This window comes from Pyrus communis, chromosome 8 (genome assembly GCF_041283825.1).
Source record: "Pyrus communis isolate YQ-2024b chromosome 8, ASM4128382v1, whole genome shotgun sequence".
Taxonomy (NCBI): Eukaryota; Viridiplantae; Streptophyta; class Magnoliopsida; order Rosales; family Rosaceae; genus Pyrus; species Pyrus communis.
In genome coordinates, this window is record NC_142572.1 from 19,744,415 (window position 1) to 19,767,101 (window position 22,687).

General features: G+C 39.0%; 4 protein-coding genes and 1 long non-coding RNA gene across 7 annotated transcripts; all 5 read left to right on the plus strand.

The window, feature by feature from the left end:
• Positions 1-2,009: 2,009 nt before the first annotated feature.
• On the plus strand, positions 2,010-2,450 carry LOC148695287 (uncharacterized). Its single transcript, XR_015965074.1, has 2 exons — positions 2,010-2,164; positions 2,244-2,450. It is a non-coding gene; the product is annotated as an uncharacterized LOC148695287 (long non-coding RNA).
• Positions 2,451-6,506: 4,056 nt separating this feature from the next.
• On the plus strand, positions 6,507-9,617 carry LOC137718124 (receptor-like protein 6). Its single transcript, XM_088698350.1, has 2 exons — positions 6,507-6,871; positions 6,938-9,617. The coding sequence occupies exons 1-2, from the start codon at positions 6,507-6,509 to the stop codon at positions 9,609-9,611; spliced, it is 3,039 nt and encodes a 1,012-aa protein (XP_088554476.1). The 3' UTR covers positions 9,612-9,617.
• A 3,659-nt stretch (positions 9,618-13,276) lies between these two features.
• On the plus strand, positions 13,277-16,118 carry LOC137718256 (zinc transporter 4, chloroplastic). Of its 3 annotated transcripts, XM_088699077.1 has the most exons (5): positions 13,343-13,559; positions 13,640-13,697; positions 13,875-14,599; positions 14,928-15,160; positions 15,504-16,118. In XM_088699077.1, the coding sequence occupies exons 1-5, from the start codon at positions 13,545-13,547 to the stop codon at positions 15,535-15,537; spliced, it is 1,065 nt and encodes a 354-aa protein (XP_088555203.1). In that variant the 5' UTR covers positions 13,343-13,544; the 3' UTR covers positions 15,538-16,118. The 3 variants fall into 3 exon arrangements, with proteins under 3 accessions (XP_068313875.2, XP_068313874.2, XP_088555203.1); XM_068457774.2 differs by lacking the exon at positions 14,928-15,160 and having other exon boundaries at positions 13,277-13,559; positions 13,889-14,599; XM_068457773.2 differs by lacking the exon at positions 14,928-15,160 and having other exon boundaries at positions 13,308-13,559.
• Positions 16,119-17,337: 1,219 nt separating this feature from the next.
• LOC137718645 (putative beta-1,3-galactosyltransferase 12) lies at positions 17,338-20,293 on the plus strand. Its single transcript, XM_068458195.2, has 7 exons — positions 17,338-17,938; positions 18,194-18,346; positions 18,446-18,528; positions 18,617-18,716; positions 18,828-18,941; positions 19,115-19,257; positions 19,814-20,293. Exons 1-7 carry the CDS (start codon positions 17,514-17,516, stop codon positions 19,900-19,902), a joined length of 1,107 nt encoding a protein of 368 aa, XP_068314296.2. The 5' UTR covers positions 17,338-17,513; the 3' UTR covers positions 19,903-20,293.
• Positions 20,294-21,261: 968 nt separating this feature from the next.
• Positions 21,262-22,023, plus strand: LOC148695288 (uncharacterized). The gene has a single exon (XM_088699187.1). The coding sequence runs from the start codon at positions 21,316-21,318 to the stop codon at positions 21,847-21,849; it is 534 nt and encodes a 177-aa protein (XP_088555313.1). The 5' UTR covers positions 21,262-21,315; the 3' UTR covers positions 21,850-22,023.
• The last annotated feature ends 664 nt before the right edge of the window (positions 22,024-22,687 follow it).

Consider the following 22,687-nt stretch of genomic DNA (forward strand, 5'->3'; position numbering starts at 1 on the left):
CCACAAACCCCGACTCGTCGCCGGTCAACTCGCCAGGCATCACTGTAGGCCGGTTCCGCCACTCTACAGACTTGCGGCTCTAATTGAATCCACAGACTTGGAAAGCTCTCTCCAGTTCGAATCTTGCATCGAACAAAAACCTGAAAAATAGAGGAGGGAAGGAGAGCGTGGGACGGAGAGAAAACCTTGGGACGGAGAGAATGAGAGCGTGGGATAGAGAGAACAAAGGAGATAGAGAGGAAGAAAAAGATGCAGGCTTCCAGAGAGAGAGAGTATTATTAGAATAAAAAAAGCTAGAATTAATTAATATAATATTATTAGATATGAATTAAAAAATATAATATTATAATTTGTTATTATCCTTCTTTTTAGTCCGACACTGCACCAAACGCTTCACTAAGCTAGTCCAGTTTAGTCTAGTCTAAGCCAGTCCAGCTTAGTCCATGCAGCTAATCCAGTCCGAGACAGTCCGGTACAACAAACGCGCCCTTATTAGTCAAGGGTTCTCTCCAATCTCTACAGATAGTGGCGTACAGTTAAAGTGGAGTTTTCCTTATACCAAATCTATGTAGAAAGAAAGAACAGTTGGGTATAGGATATTCTTCTTCTATGTACTAGTTTGCATGTCTAAAATGTAGTAAATTAGTAAACTTGATGTAACATAAACTGAATCAAATGAACGTTGGATTCTTTATTTCTTTTGCGATTACTGATACACACGAAGGTTGAGATAAATCAACATTTGGGTTTCATTTTACAATCCGTAATTGAATGCTCGAAAATTTGAGAATTAGCTAGATTGGTTAAGTGTAGTGTCTTTTGTACAACTTCATTTCCTTTCAACTTTCATGACTCGTTATCACCTCTTACTTTCAAGTAAACATGTTCATCTTTCACAACTCTTATCAATGATTAGGGTAGTTTCAATGGGTCACATTAAAGATAGTGGAAGCGTTTGAAGTGCAAAGTTACATTTTTAATCATTTTTGCCGGAAATAGGGGCAACATGGGCAATGGGCATGGCCCGCGTTGTCTAGCAAATTTTGAATGTCAGCACACAGCATGGTAACCTGCTAACATGGCCCTCCCCCTCCGCCTTTTCTTTTGTTTACTCCAAATAGTCGGTAGCAGTCTTGCAGGCAAACACAATACAAATGGGCTCATTTCTCATTGGACTGGCCCAACTTGCTAGAAATCCGCTGGACCCGGTTCTTGTCGAGCTTGTCTAATTATCAAAGAGATGGGTCAAAGGTTTACTTCCAAACACCAATATTATTCTCAACTTGTTAATTATCACCTAAATAATTCAACATGTGTGGGGTTTTATCACAGAATGTTTCGGTATTAGTTGTAGTTGAGTTATGATATTTAAACTTTTCTTTCTCAAATATACAGTCGATATGAAATATTTCAACACAAATCCATACTACCAAGGGGACTCACCCTATAAGTGGGGCCAAGAGACCCACTATATGAGTCTGATACCATGTTGAATTATTAGAAATACGAGCCAAATGCCCACTTCCAATAGCATCAATATTGTCCCCAACTTGTTAATTATCACATGCACATGTCGACAGATGTGAGGTTTTATCACAAAAGGTCTTGGTATTAGTTGAAGTTGGGTTAAGATATTTAAACTATTCTTTTGTCAAAGATACGGTAGAGCAGAATATTTCAACACAACTCAACTACAAAATTTCGTGCACATCATTTTTTACGGATGAACAGTTGAGATTTAACTAAGTTTAACTAAAATCTTCATTAAATCTCAACCTCTCTCGTTCCTTGTTTTCTTTTTTTTTTTTGAGTCATAACTTCTCCCACTTCTTATATAAGTAAACACGAGCGCAGTTGATTGATTAAGCAAGTAAACAGTCAATGAACAAGTGTCGTCACCGTGTCAAAATAATGTCGACACATCTCGTTCACGATTACTTCATCTCTCTCACTGCTTTGTTCAACTGCTCTCTATCGTCCTCACCAAGGTTTTGTATAATATATATATATATATATATCTATAACTGCGTCTATATGGAAGATTACTCGTCCTGATAGAAACAGAATGGATCAACTCATGCATTCTGTCTCATTCCTTCCTGCAACTTATGCCAGTTGCTTTGCCACGACGATCTCGGATTCGTGGATTCTAGGGTTTGTTAAGGTAATCGTATTACAAACTTCCACACTCCGTTTCCTAATAGACGAAATGTTTACTCAAACTGTTTTGGTTTTGGGTGCAGTGAAAATCTGTTCATTTCTTCCATATCCGAAAATGAATCAATGATGGCAACATTCGGTGGATTCCATCTAACTGAGAGCGGAGATTTGAACTTGGGACATGATTATTTAATTGGCATATCAAGTTTTGTTTATAAGCATTTGTAGCCCTATGATGGCTTGCACTTCAGTATAATACCACCTCACCCTCATTTATAAGAGATTTTTCAGTGTGACCAGAATACGAAATGATACATCACGTGTCACTATACAAATGGTGGGATATGTGTGTTAAGAAAGTTAATAACTTAAAAAATACAATTTTCCACCACTTGTATAAAAACAAGTGGTGTACCACTCGTGTTCTGGTCACAAGAAAAAATTCCTTCTTACCTATATAGACAAGGATAATGCGAAGGAGACCAAATTTTTTAAACCAAATGATGTGTCACCAATAAGAAGCAAACACATTAATCGACATTTAATTAATAATCCAATCATCTACAACCACATCATTTGAACATAGACAAAATCTAACCCAAACAGATCCAAACAAACTTGGCCCATCCCAACTAAGCCTGAGTAGGGTCGCTTGGATGAGCCATACCGGTCACCCTTTGGTCGTGCTCAGTAGATTGCACAAAGCTCACGTACTATCACAGAAAGAAAGCATCTCCAAGTGAGAGTACCGAACGACGTATCATATGGGTGCTCTTCATTAGGTGACAAATTTTTTATCTCTTGCAAGTTTCTTTGGTATATTAGTTTTTTTTTTTTAACCACACCAAATAATGTGGAAGACCCCAAGTACGACCATTTGAACCATTTGGGGGCATCAATTCCATTGATTTTCTAAAAGATAGTAGAACATATTTGATTCAAGGAAAAAGAAAACAGGAAAAAGAGGAGGTAGAGAAAGCACCTGCAGCAGCTGCAACAACGACATCCCCTGCAGAGTCCCAAACCAGGTATCCAAATCAAGAACTACTTCCACATTTATTGGAATTAATGTTGTGTTTTGTGCTATGGCCAAGGACACCCTAGAGATTAGGAAGAAGTGAAGAAAGACAGGGTTGATCATACGGTTCTTGTTCATGTTTGAATACTCTATTGGAATGTTTCAAATTCGAGGTGTTGAGAGAGACAAAGAAACTTACTGATAAGATGATGGACGGTAGGATTTTGAATAGGCTTTTTAGCTAAAATGGTCCATGAGATATGTATAACACATCACTTTGGTATCTGAGATTGAAAATCAATGGAAATGGTCCCTGAGATTGTCCACCATCCATTATTTTGGTCATTCCATTAAAAACTTCGTTAAATGTCTCGGAGCTCTTGGCTAGAAGTTTGGGCAATTTTCAAAGTTTCATAACTCAATCGTTTCTTAATCAAATTCGACCCATAATATATCAAAATGAAGATAGGAAAGTGTAGAACAAGATTATACCTATTTGGAAGCCCAATGATTGCCGGATATGGCCGGAAAATAGCCTGAAAGGTGACTGGTCTGCGAAAAAACTAGAAAACTCGCCGGAAACTGGATAAACTTTAAACGTTCATAACTTCTTCAATTCTCAACGAAATTGAGTGATTCAAAAATGAAAATGATACTTCTCGATGAAATAAAGTGAATGGTACCTTTATAGATGGCTAAATTACCGTAGTTTGGCCGCAAAATGGCTTGAAAGTGGCTACCTTGATCTCGAGTTAGCCATTTTCGAGCCATTTTTCGGCCAATATGTGTTGAATTAGCCATTAAGAAATGTATCATTCTCTTTTTCTCATTGAGAAGTATGATTTTTATTTTTTAATCACTCAATTTTGTTGAGTATTGAAGAAGTGATGAACGTTTAAAATTTACTCAGTTTCCAGCGAGTTTTCCAGTTTTCTCGCGGACCAGTCACCTTTCATTTTATTTTCTGGCCATCTTTGGCAGCCATTGGGCTTCCAAATATGTATAATCTTGTTCTACATTTTTGTATCTTTATTTTGATATATTATGAGTCAAATTTGGTTAAAAAACGATTGAGTTACGAAGCTTTGAAAATTGTCCAAACTTCCGGCCAAGAGCTTCAGGACACTTAACGGAGTTTTTAACGGAATGACCAAAATAATGAATGATGGACAATCTCATGACCATTTCTATTGATTTTCAATTTAAGGAACCAAAATGATGTATTATGCAAACGTTTTAGCTCAAAAGCCTTTTGAGTATAACAACAATCAGTTTGAATATATCAAAAAAAAAAAAAAATTAATTAAACCATAAGGAAGTTTTCCTGTTACCGCTGATGAGGAGGGAATTTGAAGAAGTTTCATCGTCATTCCTAAGAAACAAGCTTGTAAGAGAATTGGCTAAATGGAATATTATAGAAATGATATAAGCACAAGAAAAAGGTGGATACGGACAGTGAGTAAATGACAGAGTTTCGCCATAGCTACATCGACCGCTTCCTCTTGGCCTGCAAAAGTGTCAAAGATCAGTAGCACCTCAGCATCCCAATTAAATATCCATTGCTGTCATGCATCAGTGCATTTGAAATAAACCCCAAATTAGCAGGATACTTGGTCTTGTGAGTAAATGACAGAGTTTCGCCATAGCTACATCGACCGCTTCCTCTTGGCCTGCAAAAGTGTCAAAGATCAGTAGCACCTCAGCATCCCAATTAAATATCCATTGCTGTCATGCATCAGTGCATTTGAAATAAACCCCAAATTAGCAGGATACTTGGTCTTGTGAGTTAAATTAATCAGTAGTGGATTCTATTCCGTAGTGATATTCTTATACAAAGTAGTTTTTTTTTTTTTTTTTTTTTTACTTGTTTCTCAGAGGGGAAAAAAGAAGGAAGAAAACCCTTGAGTTACAGTATCAGAAAGGTAAATGCAACTTCTGGGTTTTGCTCGAAGTGTTGTGTAATTGCATAAATGGCAATGGATAAAAAAAAAATTGATTTACTGTTATCAACACAATGTCGGCTAAAAGTTACCTTTCTGAAATCCTTCAGGTTGATGGGGATGAAAGCTGCTAAATGTACAACCAAAAACCCTCGAGCTTTTAATTTGTTGGTAGTAAAAATTTAAAACACACAGTGTCGTACAAATGGATGCTATGTAAGTAACATCTGCATACCTCCAATGCAGCTTCTTCGTCATGATCCATGTAGATTGTAGCTTCCAGGTGCCTGTGTTAGCAGTTCCACATCGGTGGGGTAAAGAAAAGCAATGACTTTAAATAAGATTACCTCATTCTAACTAATATTGAGGTTTTTTGTAGTAAAATTGAGCAGGTGGTAAAGTTAGAGACAATATTAGTGTCGTTAGAGTAGGCTTCCTGATCCATTTATCTAAAAAATCGTGTGAACCACCACTAAATAGGGGTTACACGTGAGGGATTAGTAGTGGTGCACATGTGGGCTCTGATACAATTCCCACATCAGCCATTCCTACATCGGTGGGAGTAAAATTGGAGATTGTATCGGTGTCGTTAGAGTGGGGCTCTCAGGTTGTCGATCTAAAAAATTTTGACAGCCTGAAAGGGTAATTTTTGAGGACGGTCTATAATTTCAATTCACACTTTGTACACAAATTTTTCCTTTTTTTTTTTTTCTCTGTAGTGCTAAGTTAAGGTTCTATTTCTACCATTATCTTGTCTCAACTGATAAACAATTAGTTTTTTATGGTGTACTAGATCTTGTTATAAGTCCATGGCCGGCCCTGACAGGCGCCTCAAAGAATTTATATGTTGGAGTATGATAAATGATAAAAAAATAAAAAATAAAAAATAAAAAAAGCGCCTGCCTATTGTCAATAGCTTGTGGTTGGTATGTTGGCAAAGGCTCTGTGACTTGTATCTTCTATCTGTTATAGCTCGCCTTGAGCCCTCAAATTCTCATGGCCAGCTCGTATAAGTCCCCCACAAAAATTAAAAGGTATTGGAAAGCTTGCGTCAACATTGCAGTCCCTCAATCAAAATCCAACCCAGACAGCAGGAAAAGGACAGTCAGACAGAGATCGAAAACCTGATTGATACTTTGATTCTTAATAAAATTAAGTTGATGAGCATCATCTTACCAGGAAAATTAGTAAACTAATTAACTTTAATTAATCATTCTTCTTTTGCCTTTTCACATGTTGTTTATATTGCTTTGTCTGTTTGGTTAGGTATAACAAGGAAAAGGTTTTAAATTGAAGCCAACGCGCAAATGCCATGAGATTAAAACCCACCACATCAACATTCAAACCACCTGCATATTTCCTTCTTCTGCTTCAAATTTTACCACAAAATGAAAATTTTGCTCATTTCCTTTATGTTCTTGATCGGGACTGTTACTCCAGCGGAAAGCAAGTGCAATGGAGATGACCAGTCATCGTTGCTCCGCTTGAAGCAAAGTCTTAACTTCAGTTCTTCTGCTTCCACCAAGCTTGTTACTTGGAATGCAAGTATCGACTGCTGTTTTTGGGTCGGAGTAAATTGCAGTGCTAATGGCTATGCAGTTGGTCTGGACCTCAGCGAGGAACGGATCCTAAGTGGGATTGACAACTCCAGCAGTCTCTTCGATCTTCAACATCTTCAAAGCCTCAAATTTGCTGATAACGGTTATCACCACTCTCAAATTCCATCTTCTATCGGAAAGCTTGCAAATTTAAGGTATCTAAATCTATCCCAAAATGTTTTTTTGGGGCAAATCCCAATTGAGATTTCGCACTTGACAAGGTTGATTGTTCTTGATCTTTCTGAAACTTACTTAAAACTTGAGAACCCCAATTTAAACATGCTGATTCGGAATCTCACCGAGCTTGAAGTATTATATCTTGATTCGGTAAACATATCAGGAAAATCAAGTGAGTGGTGCCAAGTAATATCTTCTTCACTTCCAAAGCTGAGGGTGCTGAGCTTGTCCAACACTGATCTTCTGGGACCTATTGATGACTCTCTTGCCAAGCTTTCATCTCTATCCATGATTCGATTGGATTCTAACACCATATCTTCTCCGGTTCCATCCTTCTTCGCCAATTTTTCAAACTTGACTTCCTTGAGTCTCAGTGAATGTCAGTTGTATGGAACATTTCCCCAAGAAATCTTCCAGATATCTAGACTACAGCATATTGACTTGTCCTTCAATCCGCTGCTTCAAGGTTCCTTACCAGAATTTCCGAACAACAGATCTCTTCAAACTCTGGACTTGAGCGGCACAAATTTTTCGGGGTTATTGCCGGACTCTATTGGCAAACTCAAAATGTTGTCCATGATAGATCTCTCATTCTGCAATTTCTATGGATCAATCCCAAAGTCAATGGAAAATCTCAGACACTTGCATTATTTAGACATGTCAGAGAACAAGTTCAGCGGTTCCATTAATTCCACTCATTGGGAAAACCTTGTCGAGTTGATGTTTGTCAGCTTGGAGTACAACCTGCTTGATGGAGGAATTCCATTGTCTATGTTTTCTCTTCCACTGCTGCAAACATTGATGCTTTCCAACAATAAGTTCTTGCACCAGTTCCATGAGTTCTCCAGCGTCTCTTCTTCTAACCAATTAAGCTCCTTGTTTTTGGATTTCAACAATCTCGAAGGGCCAGTACCAATGTTTATTTTTAGTTTGAGAGGTCTTCAGTTTCTTTCACTTTCTTCAAACAACTTGGAAGGCTCGTTTCCTCTAAGTGGTCTTCAGAAGCTGAGAAATCTGGTTTTTCTTGATCTTTCATGCACCAGCTTGTTCATTGATCGTACCGGTACCAATTCCTCGTATTCATCCTTGCCTCGATTGGTTACAGTGATTTTAAGTTCTACCAAGCTGAGAACATTTCCTGATTTCTTGAAATATCTACCCAATTTAGGCGCCTTGGATCTTGCAGAAAATCAAATTCATGGAGAGATACCAAACTGGATATGGGGGCTCAAATTTCTTCATTATCTAAATATTTCATGCAACTCCCTGGCAAGTTTTAGTCCTTTACCCAATCTCACTTCTGCTCTAAGCGTGCTCGACCTTCACTCTAACCAGCTTCAAGGACAAATCCCAGTTTTCTCAGCACCTACAATGCTGATTTTGGATTACTCTAGAAATAATTTGAGCTCTACCATACCGACTAACATTGGTGAGTTCTTGACGACCACCAAACTCGTCTCACTTTCAAGCAATAACCTCCATGGCATCATTCCGAGATCGTTGTGCAATCTGTCAACTCTTGAGATTCTTGATCTGTCCAATAATTCACTCAGTGGTATGATTCCTCAGTGCTTGACTACAATGAAGACGCTTGCAGTGCTTAATTTACGGAGAAACAACCTTACAGAGAACATTTCTTACAAATTTGATGAGCATTGCAGTTTAGAAACTCTAGACCTCAGTGGAAATCAAATCAAAGGCCGGCTTCCAAAATCTCTAGTCAGCTGCACAAAATTAGTGGTATTAAACCTTGGATACAACCAGATAATGGATACTTTTCCCTGCTATTTGAAGAGCATTTCCACCTTGCGAGTCCTTGTTCTCCGATCCAATAAATTCTACGGAGGCATTGGATGTCCGAGTACCAATGGCACCTGGCCAGTGCTTCAAATCATAGATGTAGCTCACAACAATTTCAATGGCGAACTACCTGGAGGATTGTTGACAACATGGAAAGCTATGAAGGATAACAAAGCTGATGCAAATCGCCTTCAGTATGAGAACAGAGCCGGTTCTCGTGTGTACTATCAGGACTCGGTAACAATTGTGAGCAAAGATTTGACGATGGACCTGGTAAAGATTCTAACTATCTTCACCGCAATCGACTTCTCTGGCAATAAATTCCATGGACAAATACCTGAAGAAATTGGAGAACTCAAATCATTGTATATTCTCAACTTCTCCAACAATGCTTTCACAGGTGAAATCCCATCATCATTGAGTAACTTGGGAAACCTCGAGTCTTTAGATCTCTCAGTGAACAACCTGAATGGGCAGATTCCACCAGAATTTTCCGAACTCCATTTCCTCGCATTCTTGAACCTCTCAACCAATCACTTGGTTGGCAAGATCCCAAGCAGCACTCAGTTTTCAACATTTCCAAAGTCTTCCTTCGAAGGTAACACGGATTTATGGGGGCCTCCTTTGACAGCACATGACAGACCACCGATGTCGTCGCCACCAATGTCAAATGGAAGCGATCCGAATTCTGGCAGTGAGATTAATTGGGATATTCTAAGTGTTGAAATTGGATATTTTGTCGGCCTTGGAGTTGTCATCGGGTCACTCATGTTTTGGGAGCGATGGAGGAACTGGTATTACGAGGCTGCAGAGAAAATGTTCTTTAAGATGCTGCCTCATCTGGACAAAAGAAATGGTAATCAGATTCGCGGAAGACGTGTCTACAGAAATCGATCCAAGGGGAAGACAGTAAAATGACGACGGTAATCGGTCAAAAGAAATGTTCTTTTAGATGTTATCTTTTAATTGTTTTTTGTTCTTCACTTTGATTTCATGTTTATCCAGTACTTCAATTCAGTAATTTCAAAAGTTCATTTCAGTATTTTCGTTTCGTAATTTAGATTTAGTTTCAGCTTTGCACTTCAATTTTTATTTAGATTATTTTAGTTCATAATTGAGTTCTTTATCAGATCAATCCCCACGACCAGTACGTTCAAATTGATACGATTCATCATACACATCCATATCACCTACCACTCCATCGATAACCTAATCTACTCACCATATCCATCACGTGCGAGTCTCTCGACGCTATCGATTTCTCGCCCATCACAAGAACATTTGAATTCGCCTATCACCTCACAAGACCTGTAACGCGTTTCACAGTCAGGCACGAAGAACCTACGACCGTAGCGAGTTTCTTCCTCAGTCACAATTGTTTTGAGAGAAGTCAGACAACCGCAAATCACGTTTTACTCGCTCGGCCCCCAGGCCGCGAGTTGGCACGCCGACAACACGCACATTAGAAAGACCAAGAGATCCCGAAATCCTCAGCTTGTTGGCCGACACCGATTTTGAGATCTTTATGTTCTTGATCATGACTGTTACTTCAGTCGAAAGCAATTGCAATGAAGGCTACCAGTTATCCTTGTTTCACTTGAAGCAAACCCTTACCTTCAATTCTTCTGCTTCCACCAAGTTTATTTATTACTTGGAATGCAAGTATCGACTGCTTTTCTTGATCCGGAGTAACTTGTAGCACTAGTGGCTATGCAGTTGGTCTTGACCTCAGCCGTGAATCCATCATTCGTGGGATTCGCAACTCCAGCAGTTGCTTCGATCTTTAACATCTTCAAGGCCTCATATTTGCTGACAACGAAGATTTTAAATCTCAAATTCCTTCTGCAATCGGAAAGCTTACAAATCCCAGTTGAGATTTCATTGATCGAGTTACTCATTGACTGCTCACTCGTTCAATATTCTATATGATCAATCCCTCTGCAACTTATGCCAAAGGAAAATCCATAACAAATTTCTCCAACACCAAAGATTCATCTTTCTGCAACCGATAGACAGCAGGTACCATAAAATATTTTCAGTACCAAAGTCCTGCGTCAGCTTTCAGGCCACCTTGTAGTGGTCCATCTCGAGATTCCTCGACACCAAATGAGGATGTTGCGCAAACGATCGGATTATGTCATCATGCTTTGTAGAAGTAGTGGTCACGAGAACAAAAGAAGGTGGGTAAGCAACCAAAAAGACTTTCATGTAATGGGAGCTACTGTAGAGACATGTAATGTCAGTCTCGCATAAACAATGATTTCAATGCACGACTAATGCATACACCCCGGATTCGCCGAAGTGGCATCTCAGTTGTTGGTAAGAGAATGTAATACGTATGCTTCAACTCAAAAGGATAGTATTATCCTTTGTAGTATTAAAAAGTCTTAAATTCGACTTGCATGAATAATAAACTCGATGCATAACTATTATAATTCAGTTATTGTTTGGCCTATGGAAAATTACTACACCTTAAACAGAATATCATTGTGTCAAACAAAATGTTAGACGAACTTTATAAAGGGCAAGCTATGAGCAAATAATTGGGCCTTACATATGTAGTTACCCTTGTTTGGGTTTTATTGCTTTGCATGTCCTGGTATGAACTATGAAGGTTCGTGATCATGAGTCCTGCTCTCTTAAGGTATTCATTTCAAAAGCATGTGAGGACCAAATGTACACTAGCTATAATATTATATTAGTTTATATCTAAATGTTTAAATTATTTGACAACTTAATAAAGCAAAATAAGAAAATAAGTTTTCTAAAGGTTTATAGATTTTAAGTTGGTGTTGTTTTATTAAGTTGTCAAATATAATAAGTCTTTGGTTCTAAACTAATATAATCTTGTGGTTAATATGCATTTCGTCCTCATATTCCTCATTTAAAGACCTTAGAAGATAAAGACTGTCGTGATCATGACCCTACTCCAACATAGTTGGCCCAAAATATCATGAATGTAGAAGTGGAACCAGAACTAACATGCTAAATAAAAATGAGGATCATCTCCGGATCCTGTTTGTGAGAATTCCGGTGATCCTCCAATCACATTCGTTCATCGTACATTGTGCAGTCAGAAATTATTATAATTTTTTTATTTAAAATTGAATATAAACAGTACCTGACGAAAACTAACCACACGATGTACAATGAACGAACGTGATTGGAAAGGAAGATTAAGCTTTATTAAATTTAGATTTTAAAAGATTTAATGGAGTTATAAATTTGAGTCAATTTTCACCAAATCTCAAGGGAAGAAGGTGAAGAAGATACCTTTCAAATAATGGAAATATTTTTGTTCACCACCCTTAAGTGATGATGTTGCTCACCACTCTATTTATCATCGTTAAATAAATTTAATTTTGAAATATGTGTAGTAGATAAACACAAATCTCAAAATATAAACTAATCTAACGGCATCATGTAAATGTGGTGAACAAAAATGTCCGCTTCAAAAATTTACCAAAATTCATAACACATAATTATCTTTTCAAATAAAATTTGCGTAGAGTATTTCTAAACTTTTAAAACCCTTTAAATTTGAATTGAATTCACCTGAATTTCTGTAAATTTCAATAAAGTCCAAAAATAAAAATTCAAGCAAAACACAGCCAATTTTTTACATACCACAATAAAATCCAAAATAAGAAATTGAGCTAGATAACGAGCGAGCGGTTGTAATCCCTGCAAAGTGACTCGATCATAAAAACCTCCGGAAGAAAAAATGTAAAAAAAAACATGTGACGCCGATGACGACATTCAACATCGGCAAGGAAAAGAGCCCAAATGACAAATCATTTGCTACTATTCTATATACAGCAACTCACTACGTTTTCAATCACGTTATGACTTCTTTTAAATCATTTTCTAATATTCTATGTACAGCAACTCACTACGTTTTCAATCAAGTTACGGCTTCTTTTTCCGTTTAAAGTAGAAATCTCAATTTATTAAGGGAATTGTTATTAGTACTTTAAAAATCTTATTCTACACTCTCATAAGTATATTTTTCTTTCTTATTATAAAAAGTTTAGGATGTAGAATAAGATTTTTGGAGTCCAGAATGAGATTTTTGGAATGCTAATAACAATTCCCTTTATTAAAAGCGTAAATTGTAGATATGGTCCTTTAACTTTAACTCAATTGGAGCAATAATTCCTCAACTAAAAATTCATCACCATTGGTCTCTCAACTCATCAAAACGTGCACCTATGATCCCTTAACTAAAAATCCAATACCATTGGTCCCTCAACTTTAATTCAACTGGAGAAATGGTCCCTTAACTTTAACCCAATTGTAGCAATGGTTCTTCCAACATAATTCATTTTGACAAAAATTTTGACGTAGTTGACGAAAATGACCATAATTACATACTTTGATGAGTTGAGGGACCCTAATTATATAAATGGTTATTCCAACGTAACTTATTTTAACAAAATTTTAACAAAATTGATGAAAATGACTATAACTACATATTTTGATAAATTAAGGAACCATTACTTCAATTTGATTAAAGTTGAGGGCCATTACAACAATTTACCCTTATTAAAATTAAAATGTGGGGAAAATGTCGACACTCTCGCGCTCTTAGTTTGGCAAAAAGTCGGAACCCCAGCCCCTTCACCTTCACACGCTCCCTCTCTTTCGTAGAAAAATGTCGACACCCTTTCTCCATCAACTCTCTCTTCTTCTTCTCTCTCTCTACACTTTCTCTCCCAACACACGCCATGACTGAACTCGTGTCCTCCGCCTGATCAAAAGAAATCAACTCAATCGGGATTCGTTTTCGTTGATCAGATCATCAATTTTCACAAGATTCCATCTTTTATAAACCCACGTACTATTATTCCCATGTCGTTCGTTGAGGTTCGCTCTCTCTCTCTCTCTCTCTCGATTTCCCGATTTCTCTGCAATTCTCTGACTGAAACGCTGCGTTTTCTGTGCAGGATCTTTGGCCCTTGCTCTGCCCTCCAGGCTTCCTAGAAAAATCTCGGCTTTTCAAAGGTAATTACTCATTAATTTCATCTCCCACTCTGAAAATCCGAATTGGGATTTCTGCAGTCGAATTAAAAGTTAAGATTAAAACCAAATTAGCTAATTGAAGAACAAGAACAAGTCTCGATTTTCTGAAATCTGCTTTGATTTTTGCGGTTCTGTTTTTCATTTGGGCGCTCAAAACAGAGTCCCTTTTGCAGTCCATGGCCAACAGGAGCTGCGGGAGCGCGGAGCTCGAGGCCTGCCGCGACGAGTCGGCGGCGCTCGTCCTCAAGCTAATCGCCGTCGCTTCGATTCTCGTGACCGGAGTCGTCGGAGTCGCAATTCCCCTCGTCTGTAAGAACCGCAGCTTTCTCCGCACCGACGGTAGCCTCTTCGTCGCCGCCAAGGCCTTCGCCGCTGGTGTAATTCTTGCCACCGGGTTTGTCCACATGCTCCCGGACGGGTCGGCCGCCCTGAACGACTCGTGCCTGCCCGAATACCCCTGGACCAAGTTCCCCTTCTCGGGATTTTTCGCCATGATGGCCTCGCTTGCCACGTTGCTCGTTGACTTTGTTGGGACCCAGTATTACGAGAGGAAACAGGGGAAGACTCGCCCCGCCGAGGACCAGGTGCGGGTTGGGTCGGATGACCCGGAGATTGAGGCTGGTGCGGGTCCCGAACAGCCGGCGAAGGAGTGGAATGGGAAGGTGTTTGGAGAAGAGGAAGGCGGTGGGATGCACATTGTTGGCATGCATGCGCACGCGGCGCACCACAGACACAGCCACGCGCACGGCCAGGCCGGATGTGACGGGCACGTGGCGAGGGAATCCGAACAGGAACACGGGCACGATTCGCACGGGCACGGGCATTCTCACGGGTTCGGGGATGATGACGAGGACGGTGGTGTCCGGCACGTGGTCGTTTCTCAGGTACTTTTTATTTCGGTTTTATTTTTATTTATTTTACCGCCTTACTCTTTGTTGTTTGCGTGTTAATTATTGCTCTTTAATTTAAGGTCCTGATAAGAATGTGGCCTTTTAACTTGTGGCATTTGGAGTTATAGAGTGATTTTTTAGTATGATCGGTATACGGAGTGATACATCACGTGTTATTATACAAATTGTGAAATATGTGTGTTAAAATGTTAATAAATTAAAACATAAAATTTATCATCATTTCTATTAAAACACGTGATATATCAATTGTGTTCCCGTCACAATTAAAAATTTCTCAAAGTTCTGCTGGTCTACTTCGTAGGTAAAAATTATGCGTCATTCTGCCACGTGTCGTGACAAAATCAATCGCTCATGCGCCTACACGGGGCTGATTTCACTATTTGGATTGATTTGGACAAGTTATCTCTCTAAGCTAAGTGACACGATCAATCGCTCGTGCACCTACACGGGGCTGATCTTGGTTATGAATGTCGAAGCGCATATGGCACTGATCTTGACATCTTCTTTTTTCAAAAGTAGGAACACTGAGAAAAAGTAAGCGAAATAAAAATGAACGGAATTTCGAATTTAAAAGTTAATCCCATTAAGTTGATTGAGCATGTTGAACTTTTTCGTGCTGATGCCATCCATTTGGAAGGGTGTGTGGGCAGTCGAGAACTTGAGATTGGAATGTTCATGAGCTGAGCTAGACTGGGAAATAGTATAACTTATATTTATCTGAAATGTTGGGTCGTCATAGTATTTTGGAGTACAAGTTATTGAAATTTCACCTTGTTTAGTAAACGTTAGGATCAATAACGCTCGTTGGCTGATTTGGACATTCGTGCTTGCGGGTGGGTTGTTGTTGTTGCGGCGTTTAATATTGTTTCTTGTGCAGATTTTGGAACTTGGGATTGTATCACATTCAGTGATCATAGGCCTATCACTGGGAGTTTCACAGAGCCCATGCACCATAAGACCCTTGGTTGCAGCATTGTCATTCCATCAGTTCTTTGAAGGTTTTGCACTTGGAGGCTGCATATCTCAAGCACAATTCAAGACCCTATCAACAACCCTAATGGCCTGTTTTTTCGCCATCACAACCCCGCTTGGGATAGGCGTTGGGACCGCCATTTCCTCGTTCTACAACCCGTACAGTGCAAGAGCTTTGGTCACCGAGGGCATCTTGGATTCCATGTCGGCCGGAATTCTAGTGTACATGGCGTTGGTTGACCTAATTGCTGCTGATTTTTTGAGTAAGAGGATGAGCTGCAATTTCAGGCTCCAAGTTGTATCTTATTGCTGTCTCTTTGTTGGAGCTGGATTGATGTCATTACTTGCAATTTGGGCTTAATTAGTTTCTTATGTTTTTTTGGGAGGTTAATGTTTTAGTATTCCAAGTGAAATTGAAATTCTTTCCGCATGTTTTCTGTGATAGGGAAGAGTTAGTTGTAGTCATTCAGAATGCGATGGCTCAAATATAATATAAATCTCCATTACTTTTGTCAACAAAGACTAAACCTTATCCCACTAGGAGGATTCGGCTGCATGAATTTTAGAACGTTACTACGTTGGATTTTGTGTCAAGTCATCTTAATCGATCTTCAATTGTGGTCACCCTTACCTTACTTTATATCTTTGTTTTTAATCATAATTTTTCGTGTACACATCTAACGAAGCACCTCCTTTGTGTTACACTTATTTTACATGTTGGTTAAACAAAGTTTTAGTATTCTCATCTCTGCCACACTCATAACAATGAAACAAAAGAAGTGTCTTTAATACAATTAAAATTTGATTCTGTTTAATTAACTTTCAGTCCAAACTATGTGTCACGATCACTAATACAGTGATTCTTAAAACAATTTAACTTATAAGCTTGTTCCTGGTTAACCGTCTTGACGACACTCAGCGAGTCGAACTCTACCAATATCGTTGGAATCCCAAGGCGTAATCCCACATCAAGACCTTTACATATTGCACATAGCTCTACTATAAAGATATTGTTATTGGGAGCATTTGATATGAAGCCGTAGATAGGAAGGCCTATGTGATCCCTGAATAGGCCACCGTAACCGGAGATTTCTCGCACCGATCTATCGGTGTTAAGTTTGGTCCATCTGAACGCTGGTTTATCCAGCAACACAGTCTTAAGTGATTTTGTTGTGGTGGGACTTTGTTTCTTGGCACTTACATTTTCCTCTTTTGTATCATGACTTGGAGTGTTAACTAGGGCAGGAAACCAATCCCTCCGAATATTAATCTTTGAGTTATTTGTAGGGAAGAAAGAGTTGTGGTGGGAATATGAAACTAGGGCTGCTGCCATTACAAATGAGTATTTAGGGTGTTTAACAAATAGTAACAATTACAACTAATGAGCAACTAATACTATGACTATATATATAAGGGAGCTGTTGAAACCAAGTATTCACAACATATTGATCAAAATACTAAAATGAAATCATTTTGCAGCAATTAAAATTTGTGTATTTATCATTCTAGGCGGTTTTCAGTTAACATTTCATGTGATATGTCAAACAATTAACATGTCGATATTGATTGTCATTGTTCTATCATCAATAATATTATTATAAACTCTGCTTATGTTAAAAGACGACCTGCATAGAGAATTTATATCAATAATATATGATATTGATACATTATCAACAAAAAAACGGATGTCTTGGACAAAAAACTCCTGAAAAGATGGAAATCCAATTAGAGTTGGTAATGGAGAACCAAAACTGATAGAAAGAAAAGTAAATGAAAAACCCAAAAAAGAAAGAAATCAAAGTGAAACTGAAGGGAACTAGAACACAAGTTGAATGGTAACTTCCAACCTCTCACATCTTCACCCGCCCTGAGATCTAGGACACTTTACACGCACACACTGTGGGAAGTGACAAAAATGCCACTCTTTTTCCACCGCCAATCTTCTCTCCCCACCGCCACCGCCACCTCGCCCTCCTACTCCTCCAAGCTCCTCAAGCCCCTAAAGCCCCATCCTGCCACTGTCCCCACCCGCACTCCCCTGCCCATTATCGTCTTTTCACTCGTCTCCCTCTTCATCGGCCTCGCCGGAACCATCTTCGCCGTGGCCGCCTTCCGCCGCCCGACCCTCCTTCCCATTTTCCGATGCGGCAAATCGGACGACACATTCCGGGGGTTCTACTCTCTGTCGAAGTCTCGGCAGGTCGGTGATAAAATTGGTGGCTTGGTTGATCGGCCCAAGCTTCTTGGGTTCGTCGGAATTCAGACCTGGTTCGGCTCGGCCGATCGCCGTGCAGCGTTGCGGAACACTTGGTTTCCTTCCGACCCAGCTGGCCTTTTGAGGTAAATTTCAGCTTTTTGCAGTAAAGTTACTAGATTTTGCAGTTAATCTGATGTTGGTTTTTATCAAATTTTGTTAAGTTACTAAATTTATAGTTTATGTGCACCTGCTTGATATCACTTCTGGGTTTTGTATGATCAATTACTTAGCATTGATTTTGATTAGCTTAACTAAGATTAAGATCGACAATCTGGCTCTGATTGAATGTCCTTTAGCTCCTTATATTGGGAGAGTAAATTTGTAACATTATCTTGTAGGTTGGAACAAGCTACTGGTTTAGCATTTAGGTTCGTTATCGGGCGGTCGAAAGATGCAAAGAAGATGGCGGAGCTTCAGAAAGAGATCGATAAGAACAGAGACTTTTTGGTTATTGATATCAATGAAGAATATTTAAACCTTCCGTGGAAAACGTAAGAGTCATCAGTTTTTATTGAAGTTTTTGTCATGTCGATGATGGATTTGTGTTCTTGGCAGTTCATGTCATATTGCTTAATCACGCTGTTTCGCAGGTTGGCATTTTTCAAAGCAGCATTTCAACTTTTCGAAGCAGATTACTATGTCAAAGCCAATGATGACATTTATTTGCGTCCAGGTATATATTATAGTGCCAGGCTATATGCTGTCATGAAGCCGTGAGAATGACTACATTGGAGTTTACTGATGCTTCCATAATTTTTCAGATCGACTAGCAACGCTTCTAGCCAAGGAACGAACACATCCACAAACCTACATTGGATGCATGAAGAAAGGACGAGTAGTCACTGACCCTAAAATGAAATGGTTTGTTGGTTTTCAACTTGTTGTCCCAGATTGTTTACCTTTGTGCTCGGTTAACATTTTTTGTAATAATCTGTCCGTTTGTAATTCATCAACGGTCTGTTTATTGTTCAGGTATGAGAAATCAGGACATCTAATTGGGAATGAATACTTTCAGCATGCTTTTGGTCCTATTTATGTTCTGTCTGCAGAGGTGGTAGCTTCATTAGCAGTCGCTAGAAATAACAGGTCAATCACCTGTTTTTTATTCGTTTTTCTTTATGTTAGCCATTGTTTCTTTCAATTGTCAGCTTTTGCCTCGTTTCAATAAGTTATATGTTGAATTTGCTTAGGCTTTAGTTTTAGCTTCTCATTTCCTATGGACGTCCCTTTGTTTGATAGATGTATTTCCTGGATTTCAGTTTGAGAATGTTTAGCAATGAGGACGTCACGATTGGATCATGGATGCTTGCTATGAATGTCAATCATGAGGATAATCGGGCATTATGTGACCCTCGTTGCACGCTCGCATCCATTGCAGTGTGGGACATCCCAAAATGTTCAGGTACTTTATCCAACAGATCATATTGTTAGTCACAAATATTTAAAGAAAATTCCTAGTTATACTGGAAATTCGAGAGACCAATGGTTGATTTCTGGTATGATCATGTACATAGACGGAGGCTTTTGTTACCCTTAATAAGAAAACTGGTGCAATAATTCTTCTTATGCTAAATTCGATAAGACCATATTCTTACGTTCAAAGAATAAAACGTTTTCAAGTTGACTGAGGATGACCTTTCCGTCGAGTACTCTTTAAACAGGATTGTTGGCCAGTATTTCCCTTTGAATCAAAATTTACCTAGATCTCCTGTTCTGGCTGGCGTTTGTGATAAGCAATACCAGAACTCGAGTCTTGGACTTAGCAAATGAAAAGCACTAAATGTCTTGTCTACCAAAGAATTTGATTGTTAAAGAAATAACGTTTCTGATAGTTTTGAACAGACAACATGGCTTCTTCTACGTGTACTGTGTTGGCCTTAGTCCGAAATAGAAATGTTTTGAAACGGGTGTTTATCTGTAAGATGCAGTGATGTGAGAAAAATTTTGAAAACTTGTAGGTTTGTGCAACCCAGCTATTAGGCTGAGAGAGCTTCATGAAATGAGAATGTGCTCCAAAAGTCCGACGCTGCCTCCTGATGACAGATAATGAACTACGGCATACAATGCCCTCCAACGACGGTAATAGAGGAAGGTCAGTTGGCTTCATTGACAGTATCTTGTTTCTTAAAAGATAAAATGAAGTCTCCTGCAGCCAGCTACGGAGAACTTGCTCTCAAAGTATTTTATCCATTTATCGGTCCTTGTTATACAAGTGATGTATTATAAACAGAGCATTTTTCTACGATCCACTGCGTCTGAGGGAAATCGAAGTGCAGTCTTCGATTTCACTGCATATGTACAATACCAGTCATACAAGAAATACATGAATATACCAGTGTGTTTGTGCAGAAGACATGGATTTGAAGACTATATGTTGGTGTTGTAATTGTCCTGTGACTGTCCAGTTTCTGTTTTATGACATACAGAAATTGTCACTATTGATTTTGTCACGGAAACTCGAAATGATATCATTTTCTCCCAAAGACCAAATACTCTAGCTATAACTTTATGACATGAGAAGTGCTAGGAACAGTCGCTCGCATGATTAATTTTGGTTGTTTTTGCTTTGTGAGTTTCACAACTGTGAATGGCTGGATCACTCCACCCTTACCGACGCATTTTTGTTTCACAAGCAATTTGGACAATAGCTGGTACAATAATACAACATATACGAGTCCATTTGCCTTTAAATTAGAAATCTACTGCCAGGCTTAAATAAGAAAGACATTGAATTTTTCAACCATGCCCTTCAAAAAAGAGAAAAATTTAATTTCAGTACAACAGCTTGACTAACTAGATGGTCACTTCAAGGGTAACGTATCTCTACATTTGGTTACCATCCGATTCTACGTAAATACAATCTCAAATGCACATTATCCCACTCTTTGTGAGAATGACTTGATCAATTGATTGTCCTACTTAAGTTTTTTTTAGGTAAAATTCTAGAGTACTTATGATGTTTTAACCGTTAGATTTTTGTTTTAAAATGCGAAAATCAAGATCTAACGGTTAATACAACCACAGTACTCGGAGCACCAAATAATTTTTGTTATCCGAGTTTCACCACCAGAGTTTAAAGTCGTACAACTACCCCAAACACGGACCTTCGGATCCGCTTACATAAAAAGGTCAAAGGAAATGTCAACGGTCGTACACAAGACCAGCGATACAGATCAGCCGCACAGAATCACGAGCCCTTCCCAAATCTGGCTACCGAGGACTGTACTTTTGTCTGTACGTACGTCAGCTCCGATTCCTCAGTTTCAGTTTCAACTTCACCACGGCATAAAATACATCCACGTCATCACCGCAGGTCCACGTCTCCTACGTGGCACAGTCCCTGCCAGCGTGTCACGTGCTTTTCTCCCCCATTTATAATCCATTTGTCCTCGCTTTTTCACACACAATACACACTCACTCCGCTCTCTCCTCTGTTTTGCTCTTATCAGAGTCCGACCGCATGGAAGCAGCTGCCCCAGAGTTTCCTCCGCCGGAGTCCGCCGTCTCCGTCTACATCGCCGGAAAGTTTCCTGAGCTCAGTGACGAGCTCTTGCCAGAGATTCCTATCAAAGAAGAGTTGATTGAGGAGGTCATGCAAGAGCTCTACAAGGAGATAACGACCGCCAACGCCCCCGCCGCTACCACCACCACTACAGCTACTTCTGATTGCACCAAGCCGTCTTCACCGGCGGCGACATTTCCGACGCCGTCGCTGGTGCTCGGGAATGGGAAGAGCGAGAGCTGCGGGGCGTCGGTTTCTGACTCCGCATCAACGGTGATGGTTGGAGTGGAGTTCGTGGGGCCAGCCGGAAAAAAAGGTGGATCGCCGGAGAATGGGGCGTGGAGGAGTGAATGCGGGAGGAGTACTCATGGGTTGGTGGTTGGGAAGGGAGGAATGGACGGCTGTGATCATGCAGGGGAGGTTGATGATGAATGGCTGGAGAGAGTGCTGATGAGCACGTGGGGCCCGGTAGACCTTGATCCATGGTTCTGATGCTCAGCTGGATGTTTTGTTGTTGAGAAAATGTCCGTACACATCAAATCAATAGTTTAAATAGTGAGGTTTTATTAAGAGTAGAAAGGAAGCTTCCAGACTCAAAAATGGTCATATGCTTCTAATATTTACGTGTGTAAGTTAGGTCAGTTAATCAAAGTATTTACGTTTTTATTTGTGTTCGAAATTTCGAATTATTAATCGTAAATTAGAGTTGATAAACAAAAAAGGTAAATCCTATTAGATATTAATTTCTCTTCTCTTCTTTCCTTTTCTTTCTTTTCTTTTCTTTGCTTCCTTTCTTTTTTCTTTTCTTTTTCTTTTGGTAATAGTCTCTTCTAGTACTCTGGAAATGGAGAGTTCATCATTTTTTTTTTTGAATTATTATTATTTTTTAATTTATGCTTTATTATGGCACCAATTAAGCAAACACTTAAACATTATTATGGTTTGTTTGTCATTTTGCTTTTATGGCCTTAGGAAATTGAAATTTTTATTGTCATTTGAAAGAAGAATCCATCTTTATCCCTTGACATAGCATTCAGTGCAATTTTCTTAGGAAAAAGACTTACATGGAACGAATTCATCGTCACTTAGCATTTTGATTTAATAATACATAGTCACGTGTAACTTTTTCTTCACATATCATTGTATTATTAGATCGAGATGCCTCTTCGATGAATCTGTTCCATATAAATTGTTCTTCTTCCTTAAGAAATTTCAACAATGATACCTATTTCCATCCTTTTTCTTTTAACTTATTTACTTTTAAAACAAAATATGAGTGGATGTGGAAAGGAACCTGCGAGAATCATTTCTTATTCTAAGGGAGATAGCA